This window comes from Pan troglodytes, chromosome 1 (assembly GCF_028858775.2).
Source record: "Pan troglodytes isolate AG18354 chromosome 1, NHGRI_mPanTro3-v2.0_pri, whole genome shotgun sequence".
Classification (NCBI taxonomy): Eukaryota; Metazoa; Chordata; class Mammalia; order Primates; family Hominidae; genus Pan; species Pan troglodytes.
The window spans coordinates 6,105,708-6,127,707 of record NC_072398.2 but is presented as its reverse complement, the minus strand read 5'-3'; the positions used below and the strand labels follow the sequence as shown (position 1 = coordinate 6,127,707).

The following is a 22,000-nucleotide window of genomic DNA, read 5'->3' as shown; positions in this document are numbered from 1 at the left end:
TACTTAAAGTTAGCTCCAAAAATTTAGCTATTTATAAATTGTCATGCATTGTTAATGTATAAGAGATGCAGATTTCATTTATCTTTGGTGGAGCGAGATGAAGCAGTGAATCATTGAAGACTGAAAGAAAGAAAAAGGTCTTTTCCCTTTTCTTTAAGAAGCATCATTAGTTAAAAACATGTTAGTTGATACCAGAGAACTATATTTAAAGGGACAGCAATAAGCAAATTGATTACTCTGGTGATTATTGGAGTGACATTGCCTTTTAGTTGCACTTTCACAAAAATTCACAATATTTGCCAAAGTCAAGTTATCCATTACACTATTAATTTGTCATTCTTTTGTTTATATAGTCAATATCTCTATCTCAATTGGATCTATCTCAACTGCTTCTAAACAAGCCACCATAGTCTCTCCCATTTCAACAATCTCTTCCAAGTACCATTTCATTTCTTCTTTTCATATTTTTGAAAACTTTTGAAAAACTACCTATTTTCCTCCTCCATTTCTTGTTCATTCCATTCTAGTGGACATGGAATCTGTTCCTCCTCCAAAACGGAATTTGGTAACCCTTAAACTACCAAACCCAAAACAATATGTTGCTTTTATCTTTACCTCTCTGTGGCATTTAATGATAAGACCACTACTTTCTTCTCTTTTACCCTTCTTTCTTGAATTCAGTCAGACAACGTACTTACATTTTTCGTCTTATTCTCCATCTTAGAAACCACCTCAGCTTTCTCCATTCAGCCATAAAATTGTGCTTTTCCTCAAAGATTAATCTGCCTCTCCTCTCACTCTATTCTATCTCTGTTAGCTAATTTTATTTGTGCACATTGCTTATACTGGGCATTATATACACATATGCATGTGTGTACATGTGCACACACACACTGTATGTGGACATGTATATATATGTGTGTGTGTGTCTGTATAGTATATATATAAATTACAATAACATAAAGGTGGCATTTTAAATTAGTGGAAATTACCCTGATTTGATCACTACACATTCTATACATGGAAAGAAATATCACTCTGTATCCCAAGAATATGTACAATTATGGTTTGCCAAATGAAAAAGTTCATACATTGAAAAATTTTAGATAAATATCAAACTTTCTCTGAAACTGTAACTGTAAAATGTAAAAAACAGTAATTGCTATATTGCTTATTTCTGAGTAGAAGAATATGAGACATTTCCCTGATCATTATGTGTAATTACAATTACATATATATATGTATGTAATATATAAACATATATATATGTAATTGTAATTACACATAATGATCAGGGAAATGTCTCATATTCTATATATATAGACAGAAAGAGAGAAAATATATGAGGGAGAGAAAGAATCTTTCCATCTCCTTTGAGTTCCACGGTGTTGAGAGTCAGGACAACTACAATTGCTTCATCATGCCTGCTTGCAATTATAGGGCTTTTGAACCATTTGTTCCCTCCTTAGATATCCTCATTTTTTTCAGATTCTTGCTTAGAAGTCACTCCTCCGTGGACCTCCTCTGACATATTAAACATTGCAGTCCATTATAAGCTGCAAGAGGACAGGGATTTTTGCCTGTTTTATTCCCTACTGTATCACCAGGGGCTACAGCAATATCTGACAAACAGTGGGCATGTAATGAATATTTGTTAAGTGAAGTAATAAATTCAATCAAATCACATCACCTGTTTAAAGCACTTCATTGGCTTCACATTGCACATAGAATAAAGAGAAATTCTTTTTATACAATATAAGTTCCTGCAGAATGCAGACACTTTCTACTTCTCCAGCCTTTTTTCAACTCCTCTCCTACTAGCTTCTGTATTTAAGCCACATTAGACCTTTCTTCAGTTTTTTATATAGACTTTGTTGCATCACACCTCAGAGATTCTGTACATGTTCTTCCTCCTGCCTAGAAAGGATCATCCCTCCACTTTCGCCAACTAATCCCTGCTCAACTTTTCATCTCAGCAGGAGGCCCATTCTCTTTGGCAATCCTCTGGCCTCCAGCCCATTTATTATATACTCACATGTCAACATGTACTTCGTACAGCATGTAACACAATTGCACTTTTATATTTTAACAAATTATATTTCCCATATTGAACTGTAAGTCTCCTGAAAGGAGGAATTTTGTTCTTGCTCATCATCAACTTTTTCAACATCCAGTGCACCATTTAGAACTTAGATGTAGTCAATACAGGTTTGTGGAATGAAAGAGGAAAAGAAAGAATTAATATTCCTTTAAATTAGGATGGCAAAGATCGTATATAGAAAATTGGCTAAGTTGTGGTCCATTCATGTTTGCTCCCAATTAAGGAGCACAGCTATGAAAAGGAAGGCTTCAAATTAAAAACCAATCGATTTTTTAAAAAAGAAAACTGGCCAGGTACTGTGGCTTATGTCTGTAATATCAGCATGTTGGGAGGCCAAGGCAGGATTACTTGAGCCCAGAAATTCCAGACCAGCCTGAGAATTTGGCAAAACTCTGTCTCTACAAAAAATACAAAAATTAGCCAAGTTTGGTGGCATGTGCCTGTAGTACCAGCTACTTGGGAGGCTGAGGTGGAAGAATAGCTTGAGTCTGGGAGGTCAAGGCTGCAATGAGCTGTGATCGCACCACTGCACTCAAGCCTGGGTGGTAGAGTAAGACCCTGTCTCAAAAAAAAAAAAAAGAAAAATCAGTAAGCAAAATAAGACATGTGAAGGATCATGTCAAAGGTAAGAAAAATTAGGGGAACATTAAAAGCTTTCTTCCCAAGCCACTAAATCAACTTGACTAACAAAATTACCACTTGATTTAGCATTAGAAAATTACATTACATATCAAACATAAACCCATTAATCAAATACTAAAGAAATTTCTGAGTTAAATGGTATAATGTTAGCTTATGCCAGAGCTGACCTTGAAAGATTGTTCAAATATGGCTCAGTGTGATTGAAAGTTCTGTGTGAATATGTTTTTGGAAAGATCCAACAGCAACATCTTAGTGTATGTTTTTGAAATAAAATGTATCTGAGTAGCAGCAAAGTTATTCTCAAATTTCCATTTTATAGCTGGAGATGTTATACCGTGACATATATGATAGGACCCAATATGGATTAATCCCTTTTAGAAGTCAATCAGGAAGAGGGGAGCAGTTAAAAAGTTGCTTGGTTTACAAACATTAGAACAATTTTCTTATTCACACCATCTGATTATTGTATTTTATTTTTTCCCCAACGTTTAGACTACACAATGAGTTAAGAATGATAAAAATAAGCTCACCAATATACTATGTACATATTTACCAAAATCTGTGCATGCTTATACATATAAACACAGCTGATAATTTATTAGTTAGGTTCATTTGTAATTTTTGTCACTATAGACCAGTTTTTTATTTAAATTGAAGATTAGTATACTTTTAAATGATTAGTCAAAATAAAAAATCTAAAATGTGCTCTAAATACCTCTTAGGTCAGAAAAAAAAAAGTCAAAAGCTAGAATATAGAGAAATTAAGAAATGCCCTAAATTTCTAATCTGACAAAAATTCATATGAGATTTAAATATTTTAATGGAAAATAGAACAGAATTAATCATTGAAGAAATTATAGAAAGGAAACAAAATAAACAGATTATATGGAGGATTTTTAGAAGATAAGTAAATAAATTAATATACTAGGAAAAAACAAGGGAAATATAATTGATAAATAAATACAGGTAAGAGTTCTTTTGAAATAATGATAAAATAGAAAATCTCTGTCAAAACTAAAAGGAAAGATGCATAAATATATAAATAAATGATAAAACGATGTTGCATACATATATGACTTTTTCAGAATCAAAAAATTTAAATTTCTGTAATAAAATTTAAATGTTTATAAATTTAAAAAACTAGAAGAAAGAATGTTGACTGTTCACAATACAAATAAATGACAAATATTTGAGGTGATGGATATGCTAATTATCCTTATTTGATCATTGGACATTGTATACATGTATCAAAATATCACTCTGTATCCCATGAATATGTACAATTATTTGTCTCAAAAACAAACAAACAAAAGATAATGGGAGAATGTTGAAAACTCAGAGAGAAGAGCAACTCTCACAGATAGGGATCCAGATAACATTAGCAGCTGATTTCTCGGCAGAAACCTTGAAGGCCAGTAGGCAGTGGATTATATATTTAAAATAATGAAGAAACCTGTCAATTGAGAAATCTATAGCTGGAAAACTTATCCTTCAAAAATGAGGGAGAAATTAAGACATTTCCGGATTTTTTTTTTAAACTGAAAAAAAATCCATTTATCCCTGAATTTGCCATTCAAGAAGTGTTAAGTCCTTCAGGTTGAAATAAATGAACTCTAGGCAATAACTATATAAGTAAATAAGCAAGCTGTATGAATATACAAAGCTCTCTGGTAAAGGTAAATACATAAACAAACATAAAAACAGTCCTATTGTAATTTTGGTTTCTAACTCTGCTTTTTATTTTCTACATAATTTAAAAGGCAAATGCATAAAATGTAATTGTAAATCTGTTAGCTGGTATACAATGAATAAAGATATAATTTGTTACATCAATAACATAAAAAGAGTAGAGCTATATGTATAGCAGTAGAATTTTGGTATGTGATTGAACTTGTTGAAATAAATTCAAATTAAAATGTTATAACTCTAGGATGTTATATGTAATTCTCATAGTAACCAAAAACGAAATATACATAGAATATAAACAAAAGGAAATGAGACTAGAAACAAAATGTGTCACTACAAAAAAATCAACTAAAGATAAAAAAGAAATAATTGAGAAAATGGCAAAAATCAGTAACTCTGACGTATTAAAACTTTCCATGCTACATAAATCTGAAAACTCTATTTCACATAAAACTGGAGCTGAAAGAGACAAATATTTACCTATAAAGTTAAAAGTTATATAGGGAACAAACACTAATTTTTTTTAGAAAAAATTATAAAAAGAGTAAAAATATGCCTTATACTACCCCAATTTCATGTTTTACAGCTCTGGGAAAATAGAAAATAAAATGTTCTGTTAGCATGAATCCCTCTGTGCCCCCAAAAAACCCTATGGATTGCATCATTATTACCTAAAAAGTCTATTGTCAAATGCAGCAGAGTGATATTTTTTACAAGGTAGATATTAATTTTAGATATGGAATAATATTGGTGATTTCAATTTTATAACACTGGGTTAAGATGAAAGAATGAGAAGATAAAGGTCCCTCAGCAATATAACTCACAAACATGTTCAGAAGCAGTAAGAAGTTACATTAATTATCTTTTGAAAGTCAATAATCTACATCTTTAATGTATGCATATAGCATAGCTAATGTACTATCGCTGGGTCCATTTATTCAATGAATAATTGCCGCTATGTGTCAGACATTTTTCTAGGCCTAGGAATGGATACATAAGTGAACAAAGCAAAGATTCTGGTTCTTGTAGAGTTTCCATTAAAAGACCATTTAGTAAAACTTTTCTTCCCCCAAATTATAAAATCTGTAAGATGATTTAACAACATGTGTAAAAGTCATTGTGGGCCAGGCACGGTGGCTCATACCAGGTGTGGTGACTCATAGCACTCTGTCACCCAGGCTGGAGTGCAGTGGCACAATCTCTGCTCACTGCAACCTCTGCCTCCTGGGTACAAGCGATTCTCCTGCCTCAGCTTTCTGAGTAGCAAGGACTACAGGTGCACACCATCACGCCTGGCTAATTTTTGTACTATTAGTACAGACGGAGTTTCACCATGTTGGCCAGGCTGGTCTTGAACTCCTGACCTCAAATGATCCGTCTACCTCGGCCTCCCAAAGTGCTGGAATTACAGATGTGAGCCACAATGCCCGGCCTTATTTTCTACAACTTTGGTAACTTTAGCATATACCCCAAATCTGTAAGACATAATATTATAATTCGAATGCAATTCATGGCTTCTCATTGTACTCTTTCTCTAGCTTTTGAATTATTTATTCTAATACCAGTTTTAATTCTGACACAAAAGCATGGGAGTTCTAATCAAAATCCAACCTTTTATCATAAAAACTATGAAGAAATTATGAGTAGAACTTAAAAAGGTAAATAGGCCTATTAATTAGATTTGTCTTTGTAGCATTTAACTCTATAATAAATAACATAATATTTTATGCCTATGAGTACCCAACAAAGCCTCCAGCTTCTATTTAGATATAAAATGTAAAGTCACTACTGGATCCACAAGCAAGACTATGGTAAAGAAATTTCTCCACCTAACCAGCTTCTTTTACATGATGTTACATGTTTCTTTTGTTTTTTCATTTTGGCAAATATTGATTGTCATCTTCGTGTTTGTCTATGTCCTAAGTGCTGGGATACAGAATCTGAAAAGATGGACACAGGACCTGCCTTCAAGTTCACCCTTTTTTTTTTTTTTTTTTTTTTGAGATGGAGTTTTGCTCTTGTCGCCCAGGCTGGAGTGTAATGGTGAGATCTCGGCTCACTGCAACCTCCACCTCCAGGGTTCAAGTGATTCTCCTGCCTCAGCCTCCCAAGTAGCTGGGATTACGGGTCCCAGCCACCACGCCTAGCTAATTTTTGTATTTTTAGTAGAGACAGCGTTTCATCATGTTGGTCAGGCTGGTCTCGAACTCCTAACCTCAGGTAGTCGACCCACCTCGGCCTCCCACAGTGCTGAGATTACAGGCATGAGCCACCACGCCCTGCTAGGAGTTCACGCTTTAGTTGGGGAAAATATACAATAAGCAAGCCAATTTTTAAAAAGAGAACTGCAATTAGAGTTAAATGCTACAAAGACAAACTCACAGGAAGATGGGATGTAGAATGATAAGGCTCTCAGAATAGTAAGAGAAACTATTGCTTCTTACAATGTTTGTCTTTCTTTGTATCAGTGCTCAGCTGAGTCTGCAGTGCTTCAGAGGCAGCTTTCATTTTATAAAAATCTATGATTTCTCCTTCCAGTTGTTTTTTCTCTTCCTCAAGATTCCTTATCTCCTCCTGTTGAATCATTTTAAGATGCTCAAATTTGTCCTGCAGCTGTGAAACCAATGTGCAGTTGTGACACCAAAGCAGTGTGGCTGAACACCCAAAAGAATATGCTTTTTTCTGATTATCAAACAAACCCAAATCATCACAGTAGAGCACGATCTTAATAACAATCTCAAAAACTCAGGAGTAAACACTCAGATATGGAATTTTTCTTTTCTTTCTTTTTTCCTTTTATAAGATGGAGTCTCACTCTGTTGCCCAGGCTGGAGTGCACTGGTGCGATCTCAGCTCACTGCAACCTCCATCTCCCAGTTCAAGTGATTCTCCTGCCTCAGCCTCTTGAGTAGCTGGGACTACAGGCATGCACCACCACTACAGGCGTGTGCCACCACACCTGGCTAATTTTTGTATTTTTAGTAGAGATGGGGTTTTGCCATGTTGGCCAGGCTGGTCTCGAACTCCTGACCTCAGGTGATCCTCCCGCTTTGGCCTCCCAAAGACTTTTTTTTTTTTTAATATAGAGACAAGTTCTCAGTATGTTGCCCAGGCTGGTCTCAAACTCCTGAGCTCAAGTGATCCTCCCACGTCAGCTTCCCAAAGTGCTGGGACTGACTGGATGCAGTGGCTCATGCTTGTAAACTCAGCACTTTGGGAGGCCAAGGTGGGAGGATCGCTTGAGCCCAGGAGTTCAAGACCAGACTGGGTGATATAACACAATAGTAAACTTCAACAGGAGAGAGAATCTGTAAACTTGAATATAGATCTTCTGAAATTATCCAGTCAGAGGACAAAGAAAAAAGAATGAAAAAGAGAAAAGAAGGCTGGGCGTGGTGGCTCAAGCCTGTAATCCCAACACTTTGGGAGGCCGAGGCAGGCAGATTAAGAGGTCAGGAGTTCAAGACCAGCCTGGCCAACATGACAAAACCCCATCTCTACTAAAAATACAAAAATTAGCCGGGTGTGGTGGCACACACCTGTAGTCCCAGCTACTTGGGAGGCTGAGGCAGGAGAATCGCTTGAACCCAGGAGGCGGAGGTTGGAGTGCAATGTGAGCCGAGACCACACATTGCACTCCAGCCTGGGTGACAAAGCAGGACTCTGTCTCAAAAAAAAAAGAAAGAAAAAAAAAGAGACAGAGAAAAGAAAGCCAACAAGACACCATTAGGCAAACCATTGTCAGGGTATGGGAGTTTGAGAAGGAAAGTAGAGAAAGGAGAAGAAAGCTTACTTAAGGAATGGCTGAAAACTGCCTAAATCATGGGAAAGATTTAGACATCTAAATCCATGAAGCTTAAAGATTCCTAAAGAGGTTCAAACCAAATAGATACTCACCAAGTCACAATATAATCAAATAGTCAAAAGTTAAAGAAACTTTGCAGGTCAGGACAGAATCGAATAATACATTCAAAGTGCTGAAAGAAAAAAACTGCCAGCAACTAATACTATGTCTGACAAAGCTGTCCTTCAGAAAGAAAGAAGAAATAACGTGTTTCCTCGACAAACAAAGCTGAGGGCATTCAGGACCAGTAGGTCTACCTTAAAAAAATGCTTAAGGGAGTTTTTCAAGTAAAAATGAATGAAGTTGGGAGCTGTGGCTCATGCCTGTAATCCCATTTTGGGAGGCCGAGGTGGGTGGATCACCTGAGGTCGGGAGGTCAAGACCAGCCTGGCCAACATGGCAAAACCCCACCTCCAGTAAAAATACAAAAAATTAGCCAGGTATGAAGGCCACTGAGATCGTGCCACTGCACTCCAGCCTGGGTGACAAGAGTCAAACTACATTTCAAAAACAAAAAACAAAACAAACAAAAAAAACAAAACTTGAGGCCTGGCCTTCTGCTCATCTCCAACCTCCCCTTCTCTGGGCCCAAGCCACCTTGGCTGAGGAGGGGGCGAGGAGGTGTGAGCCCCTGCCAGGAACCCCCTGCCCGGACCAAGTACTCGGCCCCCAGGCCTGCGTTCAGTGAGGCCTCCCGTGGCGTCAGCATGTTCGTGTGGAGGAATGTGGAAGTTCACCCTGTGGTCGTGTTCCCCTGGTACTCCATCCCCTTCCTGACCACCCCCCCGCAGCCACACGAGGCCCAGCAACCTGCCAGTCACTCAGTGGCCTCCAACCAGAGAAAACAACCTGCCAAGTTGGCAGCTGTTGCTCATGAGCGTCCACCAGGTGGGACAGGGAGTGTTGACCCTGGGCGGCCCCCTGGAGCCACCTGCCCTGAAAGCCCAGGGCCCGCAACCCCACACACTTTGGGGGTGGTGGAACCTGGTAAAAGCTCACCTCCCACCATGGAGGAGGAGCCCTGGGCCCCTCAGGGGAGTCCCTGCTGGACAGTGAGACAGAGAATGACCATGATGATGCTTTCCTCTCCATCATGTCTCCTGACACCCAGTTGCCTCTACCACTCAGATGATGTCAGGCCCAGTCCCTCAGTGCCCTGCGCAAGGAACAGGACTCATCTTCTGAGAAGGATGGACGCAGCCCCAACAAATGGGACAAGGACCACATCTGGTGGCCTATGAGTGGCGGTCATGATCTTCAGCAAGCGGCACCAGGCCCTGGCAGGGTGCACCAGGGTCACCCCAACCAGGATAACCGGACCATCAGCCAGATGCTGAGCGAGCGGTGGTACACCCTGGGGCCCAATGAGATGCAGAAATACGACCTGGCCTTCCGGGTGAAGGTGGCCCACTTGCAACAAGGACCGAAAGAAATCCAGCTCAGAGGCCAAGCCCACAAGCCAGGGGCTAGCAGGAGTGTAACAAGGGCTCGTGGGAGCAGAGCATATCAGAGACGGGCACTGCCACTGCCCCTGGGGTGTCCTCTGAACTCCTGTCAGTTGCAGCCCAAACACTCCAGAGCTCAGATACCAAGGAGCAGCTTCTGTGGGGCAGAACGGCTGCACACAGTCAGGGAACCTGGCTCAGCCTGGCCCAAGCCTTCTCCCACAGCGGGGTACACAGCCTGGACGGCAGGGAAATAGACCGTCAGGCACTACGGGAACTGACACAGGTGGTGTCTGGCACTGCATCATACTCTGGCCCGAAGCCTTCTACTCAGTATGGAGCTCCAGGCCACTTTGCAGCCCCTGGTGAGGGAGGTGACCAGTGGGCAGCCCTGCTGCTGCCCACCTGAGCTGCTCATTCCCAGCACATGGCCAGTGAGGACATAGCAAGTGACGAGGAGCACATGGTCATCCATGAGGAGGAGGGGGTGATGATGTCATTGCTGATGATGGCTTTAGCACCACTGACACCGATCTCAAGTTCAAGGAGTGGGTGACCAACTGAGAGTGGGGACAACTCTGGGGAGGAGCCAGAGGGCAACAAGGGCTTTGGTGGGAAGGTATTTGCACCTGTCATTCCTTCCTCCTTTACTCCTGCCGCCCCTTGCTGGATCCTGAGCCCCCAGGGTCCCCTGATCCACCTGCAGCTTTTGGCAAAGTCTATGGTCCCACCCTGTCCTCCTCCTACACATACTCGGATGCTTCCTCCTCAACCTTGGCACCCACCTCCTTCTTACTGGGCCCAGGAGCCTTCAAAGCCCAGGAGTCTGGTCAAGGCAGCAGAGCGGGCCCCCTACGGCCCCTACCCCTGGGGATGGGGGCCCAGGGACGCCTTTCAAGGTGACCTGTTTCCTCCCAATGGATCCTGCCACCTTCTGGTACAAGAGACCTGAAAGTGTGGGCGACCTGGAGCTACCAGGCTCCTCAGTCATCAGGGTCCCTCCCAACACTAAGGCTTTCCTAGGCAGGAGCTGGGCTGAGCCACCCGGGGGGCAGAGCCTGAAGAGAAACTGACTGGGCTTTCGGGGTTGGGGCAGAGGGAATCCCACGGACATGGATCCCACACTGGAGGACCCCACCACGCCCAAATGCAAGATGAGAAGATGCTCCAGCTGCAGTCCAAAGCCCAACACCCCCAAGTGTGCCATGTGTGATGGGGACAGCTTCCCCTTTGCCTGTACAGGTGGAGAAGCCGAGGACAGGCTCAGGGAACCGGAGACCGAGAAGGCGCTGTCCTCTTCACTGCACGTGCCCTGGACCAGTGCCGGCCCTGATCATGCAGCTCTTCCAGGCCCACTGCTTCTTCCTGTCCACTAGGCCACAGCCGCCCTCCAGGACCACTATGCACACATCTTCCCCTCCAAGGTTTGTTCTGCCCCTGCCCTGACTCCCAGCCCTGTGGGGGTCCTGACCGCACCTCACCTGGCTCAGACTCTTGACGCTGCCCTGGCTGCCCCACCACTGCCTCTGCCCGAGAGTCACGTGAGGCTGAGAGTAGGGGCAGGGGCAGCAGTGGTGCCAGTTGGGGGGCGGTCCAGTGGGAGAAGCCTCAGCCTCGCGGGCTGCTCCGTGGGACTGATGACTGCATGATCTTCTGGGCACCTCACGGATCTTCAACTGCAGGTGAAACGGATGCTGGTGGTGGGTGCAGGGCCGCTGGGAGCTGCTGCATGGTTCCCAGAGGCTGGACTGGGGCAGGTGCCAACTGAAGCTGCTGGGGCAGCATGGGCAGGATGTTCTGCACACAAACCTTGGAGAAAAAGATGTGTGCATAGCGGGTCCACTGCTGCTGCACCTGCCCTGACTCCCAGCCCTGCCTGACCCCACTTCAACCTGCTCAGGCTCTGGCGCAACCCTGGCGGCCCTGCCACTGCCTCTGCCCCAGAGTTGGGGCCTTGACAGCCTGGTTGGAAGGGGATACCCCAGCCCTGCCTCAACACCTGGGGGTCTCCATAACTACCACAGGCAGGTGGGCGACCCCAAAGAAGATCCCAGGACTCACAGTACCCCCTGAGAACATGGACAGTATGTGGGAGTAGCAATGGAGGGCAGGATGGTTATCTTCTCCCAGGTAAAGCCATTTAATCCTTTCAGTTTGGGACGGAGTAAGGCCTGCTTTTTTTTTTTTTTTTTTTTTTGAGACCGAGTCTTGCTCTGTCACCCAGGCTGGAGTGCAGTGGTGCGATCTTGGCTCACTGCAACCTCTTCCCGCCGGGTTCACGCCATTCTCCTGCCTCAGCCTTCCGGGTAGCTAGGATTACAGGTGCACGCTACCACGTCCGGCTAATTTTTGTATTTTTAGTACAGACGGGGCTTCATCATCTTGGCCAGGCTGATTTCGATCTCCTGACATCGTGATCTGCCTGCCTCCCCCTCCCAAAGTGCTGGGATTACAGGCGTGAGCCACCACGCCTGGCCAAGGCCTGCTCCTCTTATCTATACCCCCTACCCCTGCAGCTGTGCAGGGGGAAAGCTGGGCAGTTTCCCTCCTCCGAGCCCCTGTACATACCATGAATTGTGGGACCTTCAGAGCTTTTCACTTTTCGGAAAATAGCTCCTGCTGGGGCTACAAGATGGAGTATGAAGAGGGCCTTGGGCCACAGGGAGGCGCCTGTGGACTAGGGGGAGTTCATGCACCCCTTCTTTCCCCAGAGGGGCTGGACTCAGGTGAGTATGGGGGTGGGGGCTCCTGCACTTCGACACAGGCAGCGGGAGGGTTTTCTCCCCATTCCCTCTGCACTCCCAACTTGAGCTATACTTTTTAAGAAAGTGATTCACCCTGCCTTTGCCCCCTTCCCCAGAACAGAACACGCTGATCATGGGCGATATTTTTCATTGTGCCAAAAAGTTGCCATGACCGTCATTAAACCTGTTTAACACCAAATAATAAGGAAAATAAAATAAAAAATTCGGGCATGGTGCAGAAACTCACTCCAAATAAATTACCTACCAAAATATATAATGGTGGAAATATTCCAAAATTCCATATTTTGGGATTTACACACAAAAGATAAACAAATTAGAGGCCAAGAGGCTGCCGGAAGGGAAAAACGGGGCCTGGAAAGGCCGTTGTGAGGAATGAGCTGGGCCTAAAGAGGCCACTGGCAGGCAGTAGCTGGACCTGCCGAAGTGGCCGAAAGGCAGGAGCTTTGGACTGGGGAGGCCGCAGTGAGGCGAGAGCTAGCTGGGCGTGGAGAGTCCGCTGTGAGGCCGAGGCCAAGGCCGGGCCCGTGCAGGCTTTCGAGAGGCAGGAGGCCGGGCCTGCAAAGGCCGACTGGAGATCAAGTTCTGCGCCTGAAGAGGCCGCCAAAAGTCAAAAGCGGGGCCTGGGAAGGCCGCCGAGAGCCATGAGCTGGGCTGGGCCGAAAGAGGCCACTGGGAGGCAGGAGGAGCTGGGCCTGGAGAGGCTGACTCAAGGAAGTTTTGCACCTGGAGAGGCTGCCGAGAGGACGGAGCTGGGCCCGGGGAGGCCGACTTGCTGCTCTTCCAGGCCCACTTCCAGGCCGATTTGAGGACGACTTGGGCCTGCAGAGGCCACCGGGAGGCCCAAGCTGGGCCTAGAGGAGCCCAACGACCGGAGGCCGTTTGGGGCCTGCAGATGCCATCGGAGGGCAGGAGCTGAGCCTGGAGAGGCCACCGTGAGGCCTGAGCTGGGCCTGGGGAGCTTGGCTTAGGGAAGTTGTGGGCCTACCAGGGCCGCTGGGAGCTGGGCAGGAGCTGAGTCCAAAGATGTTGTTGGGACCTGGAGTTGGCCCAGAGTCAGGCCTGGAGACGCAGCCGGGAGGAAGAGCTGGGCCCGGAGAGGACGCCGGGAGGCTGCAAGTGGGTCTGAGAGGCCAACTTGAGGAGACCCGGCCTCTGCCTCCCGTATGGCCCAGCTGTTCCTCCCGGCTGCATCTCCCGCCTCCCAGCAAACAAGCTCTTTTGGCTCAGCTCCCGCCGGCCTTTGTAGACCCCGAAGTTTCTGCAAGCAAGCTCTTCACACCCACATCCCTTCTCCCAGTGACTGAACAGTCCCAGCTCCGGCTGGAGAAGGGCGTCTGCAGACCCCGCTGTTGCCTCCCAGGGGAGTCTCCAGGCCCAGCTCTCGCCCCACCGCGACCTCCCAGGCCCAAGTCCCTGCCTACCTCCCAGCAGCCCGCGTGCGACCCTGCTCCTCCCTCACAGTGGCCTGTTGAGGCAGGGGCTCACGCTGACACCTCTCAGCATGGGAGGGGCCGGTGTGAGGCTAGGGGCTCACGCTGACCTCTGTCAGCATGGGAGGAGCCAGTGTGAGGCAGGGGCTCACGCCTCTGGGCAGGGTGCCAGAGGCATGAGTTGGGCATCAACAGGCCACCGTGAGGGAGGAGCTGGGCCGCACGCGGGCTGCTAGGAGGCAGGCAGGGACTTGGCCCCGGGAGGCCGCCGTGGGGGCAAGAGCTGGGCCTGGAGAGGCCCCTGGGAGGCAAGGGCGGGGACTGCAGAGGCTGTTCTCCAACCAGTGCTGGGCCTGTACAGGCCACCGGGAGGCAGGAGGTGGGCCCTCAGAGCTTGGCTGCAGAAAGTTCAGGGCCTAGAAAGGCGGTTGGGAGCTGGGCAGGAGTTGAGCCAAAAGAGCTTGCTTACTTGCTGGGAGGCCGGGCCGGGAGATGCCGACTTCAGGACAACTTGGGCCTGCAGCGGTCGCCGGGAGGCCCAAGCTTGGCGTGGAGGAGCCCATCGACCAGAGACCATCTGGGGCCTGGAGATGCCATCGGAGGGCAGGAGCTCATCCTGGAGAGGCCACCGTGAGGCCTGACCTGGGCCTGGGGAGCTTGGCTTGAGGAAGCTGTGGGCCGACCAAGGCCGCCAGGAGATGGGTAGGCACTGAGTCCAAAGAGGTTGTTGAGAGGCAGGAGTCGGGCCTGGAGACGCAACCAGGAAGAAGAGCTGGGCCCGGAGAGGACGCCCGGAGGGTGCAAGTGGGTCTGGAGAGGCCGACTTGAGGAGGTTCTGGGCCCGGAGAGGCCGCCGGAAGGGAAAAACTGGGCCTGGAAAGGCCGTTGTGAGGAATGAGCCCCATGGGCCTGAAGAGGCCACTGGCAGGTGGGAGCTGGGCCTGCCGAAGTGGCCGAGAGGCAGGAGCTTTGGACTCGGGAGGCCGCAGTGAGGCGACAGCTAGCTGGGCGTGGAGAGTCCGCTGTGAGGCAGAGGCTGGGCCTGTGCAGGCCTTCGGGAGGCAGGAGGCTGGGCCTTGTCGAGGCCTGCAGAGGCCACCGAAAGTCAAAAGTGGGGCTTGGGAAGGCCGCCAGGAGGCATGAGCTGGGCTGGGCTGAAAGAGGCCACTGGGAGGCAGGAGGAGCTGGGCCTGGAGAGGCTGCCAAAAGGCAGGAGCTTCGCCTGAGGATGCCACAGTGAGACACCATCTGGGTCTGGAGGGTCCACTGTGAGGCAGAGGCTGGCCTGTAGAGTCCGACAGTAGACAGAAGTTGGGCAAAAGGCTGATTTGAGGAAGTTTTGGGCTTCAAGAGTCAGCCACGAGGCAGGCACTAGGCCTGGAAATGGCCCGACAGTCATGAGTTGGGCCTAAATGGGCCACTGTGAGGGAGGAGCTGTGCCTGTTGAGGCTGCTGGCAGGCAGGCAGAAATTCGGCCTGGGGCAGCTGCCATGAGGCAAGAGCTGGGCCTGGAAAAAGCCCCTGGGAGGCAAGAGCAGGGCCTGCAGAGGCTGTTCTCAAGTCAAAGCTGGCCCTGTTCATGCCACCGGGAAGCAGAAGGTGGGCCTGGAGAGTTTGACTTGAGGAAGTTTTGGGCCTACATTGGCCGCCATGAGCTGGACAGGAACTGGGCCAAAAAAGGCTGTTGTGAGGCAGCAGTTGTGCCTGTAGACCCAGCCAAGAGGAAGAGGTGGGCCTGGAGAAGCCCCCATGAGGCAGAGGTTGGGCCTGTAGACGCTGACAGGAGGCAGGAGCTGGGCCTGGAGAGGTCAACTTGAGGAGATTTTGGGCCTTCATAGGCCACCAGGAGGCAGCAGTTGGGACTAGAGAGTCTGACTTGAGTAAGTTTGGGGCCCGGAGATGACGTCCTGGGACAGGAGTTGGGCCTGGAAAGGCCACCGTGAGGCATAAGCTGGATGTAGAGAGGCCAGTGTGAGGCAAGGCCTGGGCCTGTCTAGGCTGCTGGGAGACAGGCAGGAATCTGGCCAGGGAAGGTTGCCATGAGACAAAAGTTGGGCCTGGAAAGGCCCTTGTGAAGCATGAGCTTGGCCTAAAGAGGCCACTGGGTGGCAGGAGTTGGGTGTGTAGAAGCTGATGAAAGATTGGGAGCTTGGCTTGGGGGGTCCACAGTGAGGCAGATGCTGGGCCTGAAGAATCTGCTGTGAGGCAGATGTTGGGACTATAGAGGCCGACGGGAGGCAGAGGCTGGGCCTGGAGGGGCCCCCAAGATGCAGGAGCTGGGCCTGGAGAGGCTGCCAAGAAGCATGAGCTGGGCCTGGTGAGGTCGACTTGAGAAAGTTCAGGGCCTGGAGAGAAGGCTGGGAGGCAGGAGCTGGGTCTAAAGAGGCCATTGTAACGATGGAGCTGTGCCTGTGGAGGCTGTTGTGAGGCAGTAGCCTCATCTGCGGAGACTGCCGTGACGTAGGGTATGGGCCTAAATAGGCCATTGTGAGTCATGAGCTTGGTCTGTAGAGGCTGACTGGAGAAAGTTCTGGGCCTGGAGAAGCTGCCGGGAGGTAGGAGGTGGGCCAAAAGATGTAAGCACATTCACATTTATTAGGCACTTCATTTCCATTATTACACTGTAATATATAATAAAATAATTATAGAACTCACCATAATGTAGAATCAGTGGGCGTGTTAAGCTTGTTTTCCTGCAACTGGATGGTCCCACCTGAGCGTGATGGGAGAAAGTGACAGATCAATAGGTATTAGACTCTCATAAGGACAGCGCAACCTAGATCCCTCACATGCACGGTTCACAACAGGGTGCGTTCTCCTATGAGAATCTAATGCTGCTGCTGATCTGAGAAGGTGGAGCTCAGGCGGGAATGTGAGCAAAGCGGAGTGGCTGTAAATACAGACGAAGCTTCCCTCACTCCCTCACTCGACACCACTCACCTCCTGCTGTGTGGCTCCTTGCGGCTCCATGGCTCAGGGGTTGGGGACCCCTGCTCAAGTGCATCCAAAACGACCCTTCCCACACCAGTCTTCACAGTGGTCAAGTGCAGCAACCACTTAGCTCCCAAGGCATGTGCCTCAGCTGGCATTTCATCACAATCAACAGTAAGTGGTAGCTTGAGTCACTGTGAGGTCACCTACTGGAAATCACCAGCATCCCATTTCCCACTGGCAAAGAGCTCAGCACTGCCCCCTGGGAAACCAAACCTATGCCCAAATCCCATCTGTGTGGGTTTATCTCCTGGGACCCTTCCTAACATATTAGTCAGAGTCCAATCAGGAAGCATAAACCACTCAAAAGTTTAAAGTGGTAAAATTTAATACAGAGAATTATTCATTATAACAGGTGAACAGCATAATGAGAGATTGGCTAGCACAAAGTAAAGAGAACTCTAGAGAATATAGGACTAGCCCAGGCCAGGCATGGTGGCTCACGCCTGAAATTCCAGCAATTTGAGAAGCTAATGCAGGAGGATTGCTTAAGGCCAGGAGCTAGAGACCGGTCTGGACAACACAGTGAGACCCTGTCTCTATCCAAAAGAAGAAAAAAGTTAGCTGGGAGTGGTGGTGCACACTTGTAGTCCCAGCTACTCGGAATGCGGAAGTTTGAGCCTGGGAGGTCAAGGCTGCAGTGAGGCATGATTATGCCACTACAGTCCAGCCTGGTGACAGAGCAAGACCCTGTCTCAAAGAACAAAACAACAACAACCATTTACAGACAGAAAAGAAATAGAGCTAATAAGCTGAGGAAAGATGTTGAAATGTGACAAGTAAAGTAATATGAGTTCTTTTGTCTATGTAAAATAATCAAACAAAAAATGACTTACTAAATTATACTACCCTGTGCTGGCAAAGGTGCAGTGAAATGGGCACTTTCTTATACTATGAGGGGTGTTTAAATTGTGTATAAGCCTTCCAGGGTAAAGCCTGTCAATTTTTTAAAATAATGGAGACAGGGTCTCACCATACTGCCATACTGCCTCCTCCAACTCTTGGCCTCAAGCAATCCTCCTCTCTTAGCCTCCCAAAGTGCTAAGATTATAGCTGGGAGGCACCCAAAACCCTGTCAATTTACATCAAGGGTAATGAGAATGTCCATTCACCATGACTCACAGTAATCTTACTTCTGGGGAGACAATTCAATCTAAACAAAAGGTCATCTGTACACACACAGTAAAAATCTGGGAGTAACTGAAGACAGAGTTGGTAAGTGAAATAAGAAACAGTTATAAGAAATTAAACTATGGTATCAATAGGCACCTGGTAAAAGGTCAGTTGATGTTAGCTGCTACTTTTTTGTTGTTTTGAGACAGGGTCTCACTCTGTCACCCAGGCTGGAGTGCAGAGGCCTGATCATGACTCACTGCAGTCTCAGCCTCCCTGGGCTCAAGTGATCCTCCCACCTCAGCCTCCCAAGTAGCTGGGACTACAGGAACATGCCACCACACTAGGCTAATTCATGTATTTTTCTGTAGGGATGGTGACTCCCTTTGTTTCCAAGGCCTATCGCAAACTCTTGGCCTCAAGCCATCCCTCCTGCCTCAGCCTCCCAAAGTGTTGCGATTACCAGTGTGAGCCACCACACCTGGCCAGCTGCTACTTTTATCAGTATTATTCCACTCAAAAATTATTATTTTTAAGGCTATGCAACAGTATGTATCCTACAGCGTAATTGTAAAAACATATACAGTCGTCCCTCAGTATACAGAATTAGTCCCAGCCCCCCATCTCTGCATATACCAAAATCCATGCTTACTCACGTTTCGCTGTCACCCCTCTGGAATCCACGTACACAAAAATTCCAAATATTAGTTGGGCATAGTGGCAAGCACCTGTAGTCTCAGCCACGTGGGAGGTTGAGATGGGAGGATTGCTTCAGCCTGGAAGGTTGAGGCTGCAGTCAGCTGTGATAGCACTACTACACTCCAGCCTTGGACAACAGAGGGAGACCCTGTCTCAGAAAAAAAAAACAAAATAAAACAGGTTAGAAACTGTAATGAGGTCTGCTGGGCAAAATTCCACATAAGCAAAGTATAAATTAATAAAGCAAATCGTGATAAATTAGTACGATTGACTTTCTGGAGTTTCTGACAATAAAAGTAAGGAAAATGCAGAACACAAAGACAGAGAGTAAAAAGAGAAATTAGGAAAGCATTCTACATGTTTAATAGAAAGACACTGGCCATGTTCATGCAGCGGCAGTATGTCGTGACATGACATACCTTGGAGAGAAGTTAACAGATGAGGAAGATGATAAAAATCATCAGAGAAGCAAAATACTGGTAGCGACACTCAAGTAAACCATGAAATTTCCATAACTTATGTCAGCAAAGTGGGAATATTGTACGGTGTGTGTTGAAGTTCCTATACAACATTGTTTATCTGCCTTTTGTTTGTTTGTAAGGAATGTATATACTAAAAGTTCTTCTTGCTGTCAAAAGAATATGTGTGAATAAGTCATTTTAACTTATTCTTCTGTTTTTCTTTTATCTTCCTGCCATCATCCCACAGCCTTACTTTAGAAATTTTTTTTTTAGAAAATTGAACAAGTGCTCCTTGTGGTGGCACATGCCTCGAGGATGGGAGGCAGGGGTGGAAGGGTCACTTGAGGCCATTAGTTTGACACCAGCCTGGCCAACAAAGTGAGACCCCATGTCTACAAAACAATTTAAAAATTAGCCAAGTATCGTCATGTATACCTACAGTCCTAGCTACTCAGGAGGCTCAGGTAGGAGGATCCTTAGCCCAGGAGTTCAAGGCTGCAGTGAGCTGTGATAGCACTACTGTACTCAAGCCTGGGTGAGAGGGTGAGACCCCATCTCCTAAAATAAAAAGCAAAGAAAAAAAATGGTTCAAGTAGCAAGTTGTATGTGGCTTACTCTGAATATTTCTAAACTAGAAATTCTCAATCTTTTGGGGTCTAACATCCCTTTACATTTTTTAACTTTATTGAAGATCTCTAAGACTATTTCTTTCTGCAGATAATTATATTAGAACTAGAAAATAAGACACAATTTTTTAAATATTATTCATCACATATTAAAGCCATTACATGTTGATATAATACAAGATTTTTAAAATATTTAATATTCATTACATATTAATAATAAAACCATTACATGTTGATATATTACTTTTTTTTTTCTTTGAGACAAAGTCTTGTTCTTTTGCCCAGGCTGGAGTGAAGTGGCGCAATCTCAGCTCATTGCAACCTCCACCCCGCAGGTTCAAGCGATTCTCCTACCTCAGCCTCCCAAGTAGCTGGGATTACAGGCGCCCACTACCATGTCCAGCTAATTATTGTATTTTCTTAGTAGAGAAGGAGTTTCGCCACGTTGGCAAGGCTGGTCTTGAACTCTTGACCTCAGGTGATCCACCCGCCTGGGTCTCCCTAATTGCTGGGATTACAGGTGTGAGCCACCGCGCCCACCCCAATTAATATATGTTTTAAAACACTGATTAATCAGGCAACAACACCGGGCAGGGGTCTCCTCATTCCCAGGGACGCAAACCCCACTGCATGGCTGAGGGGTTGCAAGGGCTGCAGAGCCAAAAGGCTCTGACTTGAGATATTATTTTACTTGTATTTTTATTTGTATTGTGAGACAGGTCCTGCTCTGTCACCCAGACTGGAGTGCAGCTGTGCACTTACAGCTCACTGCAGCCTCGACCTCCTGGGCTCAAACCATCTTCCTGCCTCAGCTCCCCAGTAGCTGGTAGTACAGTTGAGTGTCACCATGCCTGGTTATTTGTTTAATTTTTTTGTAGAGTGAGGGGTCTTGCTATGTTGCCCAAGCTGGCCTCAAACTCCTGACCTCAAGAGATCTGCACACTTCAGCCTCCTGAGTAGCTGAAACTACAAGTACACATCACCATGCCTAGCTACATTTATTTAATTTTGAAAAATATTTTTGTAAAGAGCAGATCTTGCTGTGTTGTCCAGGCTGGTCTTGAACACCTGCCCTTAAAAGATACTCGCACCTCTGCTTACCAAATAGCTGGGACTACAGGCATGAGCCACTGCAATGAGCCTGAAGAGATTTCTTTAATCTAGCATCCCATACTTGGTAGGATTGGGAAAGGCAGTAGTGTTTTTTAAAATTACTTAATAATTTCAGTAACAATCAAACTCAACCTTGACCCCTGCCTTCTCTCACACCCCATATCCAGTCTGTCAGGAAATCCTGTTGACTGTCTTCGACATGTACTAAAGATCCCCACCCAGCAACTCCCTGGCCTCCTCCCCTACTTCTCCCCTCTGACCATCTCTCAACACCACCATGACCCTGGTCAGGACCACCATCATCTCCCGCCTGGATGTTGCCAAAGCTTGGCCCCCATGCTTCTATCACATCTTCCCACAGTCTTTCTCAACTCAGCAGCCAGAGAATGCTTTTAAATCGGGAGACAGATCATGTCGCCTCTCTGCTCAGAACCCTCCCGCAGTTTCCATCTGAGTCAGAGTAAAAGCCAAAGCCCCAGCAATAACCTCCCAGGGCTTATGTGATCTGTACTGATCCCCACCCAGCAACTCCCTGGCTCCCTCCCCTAATTCTCTCCCTCTCTCCATCTGCTCCATGGGCCTCCTTCCAGAGCCTCAGACACACCTCAGACACTTTATTCTATTGTTTCTGCCTACAATCCTCTTCCCTCAGCACCTTGGCCACCTCCTTCCCCTCCTTCAAGTCTTTACTCAATATTCACTTAGGAGGCCACCCCTGACCATTCTACTTAACATTGCCATCTGTCCCCATGCCCACCATGCTCATTTCTTCTTTCTTTACTTTCTTCTTTCTTTTTTTCAACATCTCACCGTCACCAAGGCTAGAGTGCAGTGGCGAAATCACAGCTCACTGCAACTTCAAATTTCCAGGCTCAAGCGATCCTCCCACCTCAGCCTCCCGAGTAGCTGGGACTCCAGGTTCATGCCACCGTGCCTGGCTAAATTTTTTAGTATTTTATTTTATTTTATTTTGAGACAGAGTTTCACTCTTCTTGCCCAGGCTGTAGTGTAACGGTGCGATCCCGGCTCACTGCAACCTCCACCTCCCAGATTCAAGTGATTCTCCTGCCTCAGCCTTCCAAGT

At 46.6% G+C, this 22,000-nt stretch overlaps 1 protein-coding gene and 3 pseudogenes across 1 annotated transcript; 1 reads left to right on the top strand and 3 right to left on the bottom strand.

Moving 5' to 3' along the window:
- The window catches only part of LOC101058256 (protein capicua homolog), a 38,361-nt pseudogene extending 27,570 nt beyond the window's left edge, over positions 1–10,791 (top strand).
- A 1,802-nt stretch (positions 10,792–12,593) lies between these two features.
- LOC112207811 (putative uncharacterized protein FLJ44672) lies at positions 12,594–14,102 on the bottom strand (annotated as a pseudogene).
- A 220-nt stretch (positions 14,103–14,322) lies between these two features.
- On the bottom strand, positions 14,323–14,818 carry LOC101059109 (putative uncharacterized protein FLJ44672; annotated as a pseudogene).
- A 313-nt stretch (positions 14,819–15,131) lies between these two features.
- LOC134806928 (putative uncharacterized protein FLJ44672) lies at positions 15,132–16,520 on the bottom strand. The gene is given in 2 exon segments (XM_063790074.1): positions 15,132–15,427; positions 15,429–16,520. Coding segments are annotated over 2 exon segments (1,239 nt in total). The 5' UTR covers positions 16,500–16,520; the 3' UTR covers positions 15,132–15,259.
- Between the last annotated feature and the right edge of the window lie 5,480 nt (positions 16,521–22,000).